Source organism: Colletes gigas, unplaced genomic scaffold, assembly GCF_013123115.1.
Source record: "Colletes gigas isolate AHSC1104 unplaced genomic scaffold, ASM1312311v1 Colletes_gigas_Sc00026, whole genome shotgun sequence".
NCBI lineage: Eukaryota > Metazoa > Arthropoda > Insecta > Hymenoptera > Colletidae > Colletes > Colletes gigas.
This window is the reverse complement of record NW_025106655.1, coordinates 226,248-238,541: the sequence shown is the minus strand read 5'-3', so window position 1 is coordinate 238,541 and position 12,294 is coordinate 226,248. Positions and strand designations below refer to the sequence as shown.

The 12,294-nt window shown below is 42.5% G+C and overlaps 1 protein-coding gene across 4 annotated transcripts in view; it reads left to right on the top strand.

The window, feature by feature from the left end:
• Positions 1-12,294, top strand: part of LOC122401634 (bifunctional heparan sulfate N-deacetylase/N-sulfotransferase) — a 253,772-nt gene that overhangs the window by 237,412 nt on the left and 4,066 nt on the right. For all 4 annotated transcript variants that reach the window (XM_043403874.1, XM_043403875.1, XM_043403873.1 and 1 more), the window contains 6 exons: positions 3,584-3,836; positions 7,153-7,344; positions 9,658-10,001; positions 11,357-11,645; positions 11,814-11,942; positions 12,063-12,245. In XM_043403874.1, the coding sequence (XP_043259809.1) occupies positions 3,584-3,836; positions 7,153-7,344; positions 9,658-10,001; positions 11,357-11,645; positions 11,814-11,942; positions 12,063-12,245 (1,390 nt within the window). The remainder of the gene's footprint in view (positions 1-3,583; positions 3,837-7,152; positions 7,345-9,657; positions 10,002-11,356; positions 11,646-11,813; positions 11,943-12,062; positions 12,246-12,294) is intronic.

Genomic DNA, 12,294 nt, shown 5'->3' with positions numbered 1-12,294 from the left:
ATACTAACGGTACCGTCGAAATGAAAACGGACTTTCAATTAACGCTGTATGCATTAATTACGCGCGATTAAACATTTGCATGTAATAACGCGAATAATTTCCTGAGGAATTTCCAGGCGGACAATGAATTTAAAATGCAACGCCGGCTGAGACACGTGTTCGAGACCAGTGCCGATTAATATTCGCCTCTTATCGTATATGATTGTACCAAACGTTACCAAAAATCTGCTTTTACAAGGAACGGATACAATCGATCGTTTATACGGTGAATCTACAACGAAAATATGTCAAAAAACGTTTTGACGTTTCCGAAGATCTCTCCAGCAAAGTCTTAACATGATAACTTTAATATAATACTAAGGTCCAATGACAGAAAATTTCTCTGACGCGTATCGATTTATTTTTTACGTTGGCCCACCCAGTAAAACCTCGTCGAAACCCGTAGGGAGGACGATTCGACCGTGTCCTCCCTTTGTCACTGACATCGCGCTACCGGGTGGAGGTCCGGTGAAATTTCAGTTTCGTCTCTGTTGATTGATATTGTATTCCAGGATTTCCCAAGCTTCTTGTAATTCGAGCAAATTTATCGTGAAAAAATGACTCTGACTCTCAATTTAAACGGTAAAGCGAATTCGCGTCAATTTAAACGCGTCCATTCGTCGGGCAAATCCGTGAGAAATAATACTGGGTATTCCGTATAATACAAACAACGAATAGCACTAGTTAAAGTCTTCCAGTGGTTCGCCCTTAAGAGCTAGTCGGCCGGTCTCTCGAGAGACATAATTGGAACGCAAAGGGTCAAAGTCGCTACTCCGGTTGCAGCGGTAGAAACGATCGGAGGATATAATCCTCCCTAAAGACTCTCGAGCGACCGAACGCGACCACCGAAGGCTGAACGCCAAACAGACCTAATTGCGGACACGCGTTTTTCAATGGTTCGTCGATCGATACCTTTGAATCTTGCCCAACGGAGGATCCTTCGGCGGACCCGGTGCACGCGTTCCAAGCATACGCTGGCAATCGACGCGGCAGCCAATTCTCGGCCAAGAACAAAAGAGCCGCTTCGAAGTTCGTTATGGCAGTTCGTTAGCTCCGTAAATTGCCGGGCCATCGTTAATGGGCGGTTGCCAATTATCGAACCGATTACTCCGCTAAATTATCCGACATTCGTTCATCTGTTAACTGCAATTTTCTATCGCAACGCGCAAACACGCGGCTGTAAGCTGTTGATAACGGCCAACGACCGCCATTGTTTGACTCTTTCGAAGAAGAATCAGTTTCTTCCACCAGCTGTGACTAACCGAACCATTTAAATCGACGGATTCCTTCTCTCTACGCAAATGGCTGTAAATTCTTGTCGAGTATCCACGCAACAATTTTTTAAGTTAATTGTGTCTCCGGCGGTAACTCTCGTTCCTGGCTGCTCCATTAACCTAGAAAGTTTCATTAAAAGTGCGACAGTTAATGGACGCTCCTTAGCTATTTGCATTACGAATTCCAAGCGTGACGTGATTGTAACAGCTGTAAATCGTACGAGGCGTTTCAGTAAGATCTCGATTTAAGCGTAGAAATTCGATGTTTGTATAACAAACGCCGAGAATCTGATTGTACATACGTTATCTAGCGTTTCATAAACTAGCATTCAACGTTGGGTCTTTCGTTTCTCTGATATTTCTTCGAGCGTGCTTCTCAAAGCAATTGCAATTTCTATCTCTAATTTGTCAGGTTTACTTGGTGCAACGAGTCTTCTTTTCAGGATTAAACTTAACAAACGTTTATTCTTATATGCGATCTCGTTGTACATTTTTCTTTTATAATGATTATCATACTCAAAACCACACAATGTACAACAGCGACTCGTGCAATTTTCAGGGTAAAAGGTGGCCGTCTCTACCGTCTCTTCTGTCCATATAATTCGTCTCCGATCCATTATCGGCATGCTCAACTATTTTCGCGAAAATGCGAAAAAAATTCTCGACCAGGATCGGCGAACTTGGTCGGTTTATTTTGGTGATAAAGTCATTTTATCGGACGGCGAACCGAATGAAAACGCGACCACGCCGAAATAAAAACCCAAATATCCCATTGACACTGTATACATAGTAGAGAACATCTCGATGGACCAAATTCGAACGTTATTAAAAAATGAAAAAGGAAATAGAAAGAGGCGTCGGAAGAAGGGGGAACGGAAGGGGTACGAAACGCAAAAGTGTATTATACGTGTAATTACTTTGTTATTCTCGAGGCAGTTTCAGATGCCGCATAAATGGGATTTCGATAAAAGTGTCCTTGTTTTATCGTTTAACGATGAAACTCGCGTGGTGCTTCTCTTATCGATATTCCATTTTTTTTTCTCTTCTATTTATTGTCGTCCCCGTTTTAAATATCCAATACCAATGGACGGATTGAAATTGTCGTAACGACGGTCGTTGAAATCGTTGTCCCTGTCGTTTAAATATTCGTGGCAAAACATTTATACCGACGGAAAGAGAGAATAGCTGCTGCAGGGGTTGAAACGCGAGAAAAAAAACGGGTTTATTCCATTCCGAGGAACACGTTTGCTCCGAGCGATGCTTGCTTTATTGCATAATCTCGCGGAAAGAATAAAAAGCGTCGCTGAAAGAAGTTTAGGAAAGTTTCTTGTCTCTTTGCTCGTAATCTTCGAGGGAAACAAGTCTTTCGGGGATCGTTGACACGCGCGGATATCGCTTCCGAATGTTTTAACAATTTTTTTTATCGATTCAACCTCCGATTTTTCTTCTCGACGTTAACTTCCCGATAAAGATTCCCGGAGAACTCTGCACGGTCGCGTTCGTTGCGTTTCTTTCATCGAGAATTCGAACGATGGAACATTTTTCTAGAATCGATGTAGAATCGATGAAACTATACCGGTAACGTACGTATACGTACTGCTACAAATTTATTTTTAACGACGGTGCCTTAATTTTTTGACAAAATTGAAAAGTTTCAAATCGTTCTAAAAAAATTATTTTCAGTTGTGGGGGTCAATTTCAATTATTTTTGGTGAATAGACATACCCTCGAAATTCTGCACAGTTTTGAGAAAAAAATTCAAGTAGGTGTTGACATTTTTCGACGGAATTGAAAAATTTCAAATCGTTCTGGAAAAATTATTTTCGGTTGCGGGGATTAATTACGATCATTTTTAGCGATTAGACATACCCCCGAATTTCTACGCAGTTTTGAGAAAAAAATTCGAGTAGGTGCCTAAATTTTTCGGCGAAAAAGTTTTTTCAAATCTTCCTAGAAAAATTATTTTTAGTTGAAGGGGTCAATTACGATCATTTCTTGTCAATAGACATGCCCCCGAAATCCTACGGACTATCGAGAAAAAAATTCGAATAGGTGCCTTTTGTTGACGAAATTGAAAAATTTCAAATTTTTCTGAAAAAATTATTTATGGTTGTGGGGGTCAATTTCAATTATTTTTTATGAATACACATACCCCCGAAATCCTGCGCATTTTCGAAAAAAAAATTACTGAAAATATAATATGTGGCCAGCAATGTTTCCCCGAAATTTCCAACTTAATTATTAACTAACGCCAAGTAAAATGTTTTCAGGTACAAGCTGGAAGTGGCCGGTAAGTCTCTGCCCGTGCTGACGAATCTCGATAAAGGTCGCTACGGAGTTCTGATATTCGAGAACCTGAACAAGTATCTGCAAATGGACAAATGGAACCGCGAATTACTGGACAAATATTGCAGAGAGTACTCCGTCGGCATCGTGGGTTTCGCGCCATCCGGCGAGGAAAGTCTGGTCGGCGCGCAACTAAAGGGTTTTCCACTGTTCGTGCACACTAATCTTAGATTGAAGGTCAGTTGAGCGAGATTAACGTTTCCTCGTGACTAAATCTTGGTCGCGGAATCTGAACTTTACCGTTAATTGTTATGTCGTTATTCCGAACAATTTTGTAAGATCAGCAACGCCTGTTCAAGCGCGTCTTAACACTATTCCTACCACGACCGGTCAAATGACCGTTTTTAAAATTTCGATTAGAATTTCCTATATGTATACAACGTAATTGCATCGACTTTTCCTAAAGTATACGTATAATACTTTTTTCAATATTCACTTCTTTTTTTATTGTTTATTTTCTGAGAAAAATTTGTAGTCTGTCTTACGTACCACGACCGGTCAATTTACTGGTTGAACGATTTATATCTTTTTGTAACAGTATTATCTCGAAGACTCAATTCTGAAACTATGTCTTATCTTCATTCTATATTAAAAAATACAAGTTGTGCTGAAACCCGGTCATTTGACCGGTATTTGAGTAGGAATAGGTATACGTGAAGTGTCGGTAAGAATAGTATTAAAAGTGGTGGGATAGGTTGTTGTAGGAACTACACTTCTTGTGGGGTGACAAATCTTTCTTTATTTTTCGATGTTCTCGGATAGAGCGCGCAAAACCAAGTGTAGTTATTCCTCGCTCGTCTCCGTGTCGACCCCTCGGTTGCACTGGCAAAATTGTTAAACAACCCTGATTGGTTAACCCCACGCGTTGGGCCTTTCCAATCAGGGCCGTTTATTTTTCCCAAATCACCGCCTATTTCTTACGCCCACGGCGTGCTTGTTTTCGAAACGGCGTGGTGATTGAGGGGGACGACGTTGCGTCCTCACTGCAAGATTTCCTTCGGACCACCCGCGCTGGGCCCACTTGGCGAAACTCCGATGGGTACGCGTCGAGTGTCCTCTGGAAATCCCTAATTTACGACGGTCTCTATTTGCTGTTGAGGGACTTAGGAAAAGAATTTACTAAACGCATTCGATACGCGAGTCTGGAAAATATCTTCCTCAAAAACAGCTTCGACGAACGAGAGTCGTAAATTACGTGGGCCGTTTGCACGAGAGAAAAACTTTCCCATGTGCGCACGACCGGTCGCTACAAAAGTTAACGCAAAGTTGCCCAAGTTTTCCCGTTTAATTTAGACCTTGAGACGAATCTTGTATAGTTACCGATACTTCGAACAATTTAAAGTTACTCGAACTAATCGGTTGGCGGATGGTTGCACGTTTAAAAAAAAGAACGGGACGTCCGCAGTTTGCATCGGTCGATGAAAAATAAATTTCGGCTCGGTACTCGATAACGTTTCGGACGAAGGTTGCTGACGGGACCAGCACCGATCGCAGAAACCTCGGATTGCCAATCTCCGTTCCCGTGACGAAACGGGCTCCCGACTTTATTCCACGGAGAAATTGCGACACCGCAACACTAGAGAGAAAAGCTCGCGAAACGAGGCGCTGAAAGCATCGACCCTGCAACCGTTATCGTGCACTGCAATACGACAAATGCCTCTTAGCGGTATTCGTCGGTGAAGACTCGACGCTGATTTAATTTGCATATTGTCGAAGATTGCGTGCCTGCACGCTTTGTCATTGCCGCGATATTATTCTGGTATTCGTCCGGTTTCCTTTAAACGATCGACAAAACTAATTTCTTGTACTATCCGACCGACGACTTGTTGGCTAGGCCACAAACTAAACGGGGCAAGAGCAAGAAGAGAAGGTCTACGAGGTGTGTAAATTAAGTAATGAGACTGGCGACGTAGTGTTCGTTCTGTCAACATTTGGGACGCGGGACTTAGAGAGACGGTGGGTGAACGTGTGATACGCCTTTGATACAAGTTTGTACCCGCTAGAGCCATTTGGTTGTCCGTAACAACTATTTTCGTAAAACAGTTCTTTCTAGTGCGTTCTAAAAATGAGTCAAAAGTCATGCTGATTTGTTTTTTCGATAGCCAGGGAATCGTCCACAAACAGTTTGTGCCTCAAGGCCAAACGGTCAATCAACACTTTTACCGAGAGGTTCTAGAAAAACTTCGAAAAAGGGTCATGTGTGTGAGGCCAAACATCAAGAACAACTGGGTGTTTGCATCACGACAATGCGCCTTGTCACACAGCAATTTCAGTAAATGAGTTTTTGGCCAGTAAAAACATTCTTGTGGCTCCTCAGCCTCCTTATTCGCCTGACTTGAGTCCTTGTGATTTTTCCTCTTCCCGAGATTGAAAAATCATCTCAAGGGTCGTTATTTTGGGACACTCGAAAACATTGAAGCGGCTGTAACCGACTAGCTGAAGGCTATACCAGTATCAGAGTTCCAGCACTGCTATGAGGATAGGAAGAATCGTCTCCAACGCTGTGTGGCTTCCCAAGGAAGTTATTTTCATGGAGACAATATTGAATTGTAATTCTATTCGAATAAAATAATTTTAAAAAATCAGTCTCATTACTTAATTTACACACCTCGTACATACTAGTAGGATCTCCATTCCGCGAGAGATATAGCGAAACCGCTTTTACTTACTGTTTACTAAATAACGCAAGTTCATTCATCTGATGAAGTCTAGAATAGTCTTCAAACATTTCACAAATTATGAACAGACCAAAACATGAATAATACTTTCGAATAAACGTATAATTCATATGGAATATTTTTAAAAATGTAATAATTATTAATAAGCTTTCTTGCAAATATTTAAGAATAAGTATGTAATTATTTATATGAAAGATTTTTATTCGAATAATTTATATGCATTTTTTTCATTATATTTTATCGGATTCATTCATTCTTTAAAGAATTGTGACAAAATTGGTTCGTTTCGCTTGTCTATGGCCGGAATAGGGGGTGCTACAAATAAATAAGTCGTCTATGTTTGGAGGCAAATTATGACTGTAGGTCGATACCTGCCGGAGAAATGTTTAATTTACGCGATAATGATGGACGTTCAGACCAATCGGGGCCATAATAAACTCGGCTGGCAGGTAAACTGTGCAGACTAATTTTTACAAATTATAATGATACTGTAAAATGTAAGGAAAGATTTTTGTTCTATTCATGGTTAGTATTCTGACCAATGTCGCTAACTCTTGTTCTATCCTACTCTATCTCGATATATTTCGTTCGCATCCTTCGTCAAATGATGGAATTATGTTATGAGCACTCCAGCCAATAGCGATAGTACGGCCAATCGGCGTGCCTAACCATCAAATCATCGTTGGATAGTACTTGGTGATCGTGCCGGTGTCGCGTGTAAGCTAAAGTACCAATAATCGAATAAAAGACGCGCCGATAATGTTCGAGAAGTTTTCAAACAGTCGAAAAAATGAGATCGGGTTTTTCTCCCACAGGATGCTCAGCTGAACGCGGCGTCCCCTATTCTCCGATTAACCAGATCCGGGGAAACTGCCTGGGGACCGCTTCCTGGCGGCGACTGGACCATTTTTCAGGCCAATCACAGCACCTACGAACCCCTGGCTTGGGCGAACAGGGACAGTCTCGACTATCCGGCCAACAAGAGTCCTTTGGCAACAGTCATTCAGGTGAGATGCGACTCATGTGCACTAATGCAAATAAGTCCGTGACTCTGCACGCACTGAGGGAGTACAACAATTATTCCAAAGACAGTCTCGAAATCGTTTGACAAAATTCTTGTAGCAGCCGTTTAATTTCGTGGAAAAGTCGTCCGTCCGTACACAAAGAAGGACGCATAGAGACTAGTCGAGCTTTCGAGACGCACGATGCTGATGATCCTTTGTTCGAAGCAACTCCTTTCCTTCCGACGTAACGCGACGCCAATAAATGCAGGCAGAAACAACCGCCTTAATTAATATTTGCATTGTTAACGTACAAAGTGAGGGCCGGAACGCGAAGTTGGTTTAATTAAACATGATTGTACGTCAAGGCGTTCTCCGTTTGTTGTGTGAATTATATTAGTAATATTTCGTTCCCTTAATGAGCAAGCCCCATTTTTAAACGTCTTGCCTGTTCCAAGAAACCGACCTCTGAGAACTTCTCGTCCCCGTTAATTAACGCCTTTTGTCTCTTACGGCGGTGTTTTCGGTTCGACGTGGAATTGGTCGACGCGGCGACGAACTGAAACACCGGCTTCGGTTCCGATTCTAGTCCCAGAATGCTGGCCGCAGCACGCGGTCGCATCGAATGCCGCGGAGATGCGAACACGATGCCGGAACGCACCGCTGCTGATCCCGTGTTGGTCAATTCGTTAACCAACGTTGCGGTACTACCGCCGCGCCGCCAGATCGAAAATGCTCGATCTTTGGTCCCTCGGTCACGCGTCATCGCGTACCGATTATGCCCATTCGTACATAGAAACTGATAGTAAATATGGAGGAGAGGAAGCGTACGGTGGAACGAGTAACAAAATAGAGAGAAACGAGAAAGAAAACTAAGTGTCGCGAGGAGGAAGTAAAAAGAACCGAGAAGCTGAAACAATTCATAAAGTCATTCCGTCGAGCGTTCACATTCGTGAAGGAATTCGCGATTACGAGATTCCAGGACGCTTAAGGGCCGACCCGGAAGAGAATTCGCGTCGCATGAAAGAACGACCGGTGATCTATAGAATACGAAAATTCAAACCCGGTGGAGACACATCGGTCTGTACCGAATCCTCGTCGGCGCAAACAGGAAACCCTCCCTTAATATAACAAACAGCCTGGACGTGATATCATCTGCTTTTGTGTTTCTCCGTGCTCGCGGATCCATACGACGGACCTACTCCGTCCTCCGTCCCTTCACCGAGTACGGGTAAGAGATTTTTTATTAGGTCGCGCTGCAATTCCCTCCATTTTCTACCTTCTGTCGAGTAATTCGCAGCCAGAGCTCGAAGAAATTATTTTTTACGTCTCGAGAGTCTTGAGCCTCGCTTTACCAGATCCGGGCAGTTTTTCCAACGGAAACTGCTAAATATTTCGGACACCGAAGCTCATCGAGCGCAAAGCCCCGCCGTATTAGCGCTTTATCGCTCGAACGAGGACGCTTCTCCTTCGCGAACTTGTCGTTCATCGAGGATGCAGCTCGCGGGCCAAGGCGTGTTCTGGAAACAAAATAAATTGCAGGTTCGAATGGCAGCAAATGAAGCAGCTTGCGCCGATGCCCATTAATCGAATGAACCAACGGCTGATTGGCCTCTGATTTAATTACTTGGCTACCTGCGATCCGTGAATCCCCGGTCTGGAAGCCGCGGCCGCGTAATGGGGTTATCAGCGAGATTATTATTGTTGTTTACTGCTAACAAGCTCCGTTCATAGCTGTCGTTTCAAAACGCGCCCGTCCAACTAAGAGACCCCGCCAAAACAACACCGACGACGAACGCGAAACGGAAGCTACAGTCGAGCTACAGAAAGATTTCGACTTGCTCGATCGTTACAAACTCTTCGTGACATCACCTTTTTTTTCGGAAAAAAGGTGTTTGAAGGATTGCCAAAAATATCGAGGGAACCACGTTGCATTACGATTTCGTAAAATATAATTGTTCTTCGATCAGGTGAAAGCAGATTAGCGTTCGCGGTTCACGGCGCGAATAACGTTCGAATCCACTGAACGAATCAGCCGCGTTAATCGAGCCTTAATTCTCCCTAAAATTTTACTTTCAACGAGTATGGTTTTTTTTTTCACCGTCCATCGTTACCATACGCGATAGGATTACCCATGGAGTTTGATCGATATTAAATGTCGAGGCGTTATCAGTTGCTCCGGTAAACGAGCCATTTCAGACCTGGTCGTTTAATCCCCTGCTCTCGATAAATAGAAAAAGTAGCATCGCGTAGCGAACCGAGGCAACGGCCAATTCAGCCTGATAAACCTAACGTTCCTATCGGATTTACATTACGCAGGATCACGGCAGATACGACGGGATTCAGAGGGTCTTTTTCGGTGGCGGACTCCGATTTTGGCTGCACAACTTGCTGCTCCTCGACTCTCTTTCCTACCTGTCGCACGGCCAATTGAGCCTAAGCCTAAATCGTATGATCCTGGTAGACGTCGACGACATATTTGTCGGGGAGAAAGGCACCAGACTGAGGAAGGACGACGTGATGGCGTTGCTGGCCACTCAGCAGAGGATCCAATCGCTGGTGCCGGGTTTTAAATTTAACTTGGGGTTTTCCGGGAAGTACTTCCATCATGGCACCGCGGAAGAAAATTTGGGGGACGACATGCTTCTGGAGAACGTCGACAGGTACGTACCCACGTTACCCTTTAGGGGGCCATTCTACCTTGTAGGCATGAAAAATACGTGTTTCTTTGTGATATTTTTTTGCGGGTTATTAAAGAGCGATTAATTCCGGAATTTGTAGATACATTTATTATATATTTAGCTATATTTACGAATTTTTGCAACGCATAATATCTATTGATTACGCTGTTTTTGTTGATTATCAAACAACAGTTTTTACGAACGGCACCCGACTGCGTACGTGATATCTTGCGAACAAGTTATTCGAAATCCTAAAACCAACGATATTCTTAATATAGATGAGTGTGGTTATAGCATGAACTAGGATCTTTTCAAAAAAACAAAAAATGGCAAAATGGCAGCTATTTTACGAAAAAATACTGAATATTTTCATATATTTGGTTGCTTTTTTGTTAATAAAAGAAAAAGTATTGCATATATCGCAATTATCCTAGTTCATGCTATAGGGAGACCAGTTCTGAAGACACTGTATAAATTTGATGTTGATATCTTGAATAGTTTTTTAGTTATCACTCACGCAGTGCCGAAAAATGTAGTTTCGAGAAAAACAGCTTTAAAGTTTCACGTCCAGTTGTTATACCTGCACGCGGTACATTTCAACAGGCTATAACTTCGTTAGTTTTTCAAATTTCAATTTAATATTTGGTAGACATATTTTCGAGACTACATACTAAAGGAAAATGCAAAAAAAAATATCGATTTTTTTAATCCCACAAGGTAGAAAGGCCCCTTAACGAGGTTTCTACGAAAACCTGTACTATCCACGAATTTACCTAAACAAGGATATTTGGAATAGCAGAGTTATATCGCGTATTGTCTCTATTTTATACCAAATTGTTGATGTTTTCGAGGAAACGATTTAAAGGAACGTTTCGCGTTCTCGCGCGATGAATGGGAGAAGGAAATTGTTGAAGAATTAGCGTGTAAATTGAAGAGTGAACGGAACAGAAAAGGATTGGCTATTAGAGTAAATTAACGCATTGAGACTGTGCTCGTGTTACGCTTCATTGAACCACGGAAGTCGCGCCTCTTCGCGAATTGTTGCAACTCGTTCGTGCTCTTTGTTGCACCTGCGTTCGTATAATTGCTTCGGTACGGGCAGTCGTATAATGCCGTGAATAATACGTCAATTGTATTTTACACATAAGCGGTTCGTTCGTCTGCCTTGTCGATGAAACACGCGGATCGGGATATTCAATTTTTCACCTCTTTTTAAAAAAGGAATTAGTTTACACGGATTTGAAAATATTTGACGTTTGAAATTTAACTTATAAAAATAATATTTTATTAGCACAGAGTACAGAGCAAAGGGTGCTAAAAGAGGCGTTGAATTACAGATTTACGTGGTTTTCTCACATGTGGAATCATCAACAACCCCATCTCTACGAGAATGTAACGCATCTACAATTAGACATGGCGCTGAATAAACAATTCGCCAAAGACCACGGGATCCCGACAGGAAGTGGTTACAGCGTGAGTCCTCATCACTCTGGCGTTTATCCGGTTCACGAAGGGCTGTACGAGGCATGGAAAAGAGTGTGGAACATCAAAGTCACTAGCACCGAAGAGTACCCTCACCTGAGGCCGGCTCGTTTAAGGCGCGGTTTCATTCATCGGAACATAATGGTAAAATTACCAACAATCGCAAATTCAATTTTTCTTTATCAAATCGTATCCAATCTTTCCGTCTCTACGGACGCATTCGATTAATAAAAGAAATAAAACATTGATATTCTATGAAAGGAAGGACTAATAAATCTGATACGCGACAATTTCTCGTTGTTTCTGTGCAAGGTTTTACCAAGGCAAACCTGTGGCCTTTTCACGCACACGATCTTCATCGATAGATACCCAGGCGGAAGGGACAAGCTAGACAAATCGATACAGGGTGGCGAGCTGTTCCAAACTATCGTTCACAATCCCGTAAGTAATCCAATACTTGGAGCTTTTTTCTAAACGCAAGACATACCTAGAAAAGACAAATAAGTCGTTGCTGGGCACCTGCCTGACTAACGATGTATTTTCCACGGTTATTCTTTGCAGATTAATATTTTTATGACGCATATGTCGAATTACGGGAACGATCGTCTGGCACTATACACCTTCGAGTCGGTGATCAAGTTCATTCAATGTTGGACGAATTTGAGACTGTCGAGCTCACCGCCCCTTCAGCTTGCCGAGCGTTATTTTCAACTCTACCCGGAGGAATCCGATCCCGTATGGGGCGTAAGTCGTCTTACAATTCTATAGTCTAAATAAATTATTAACTTACATT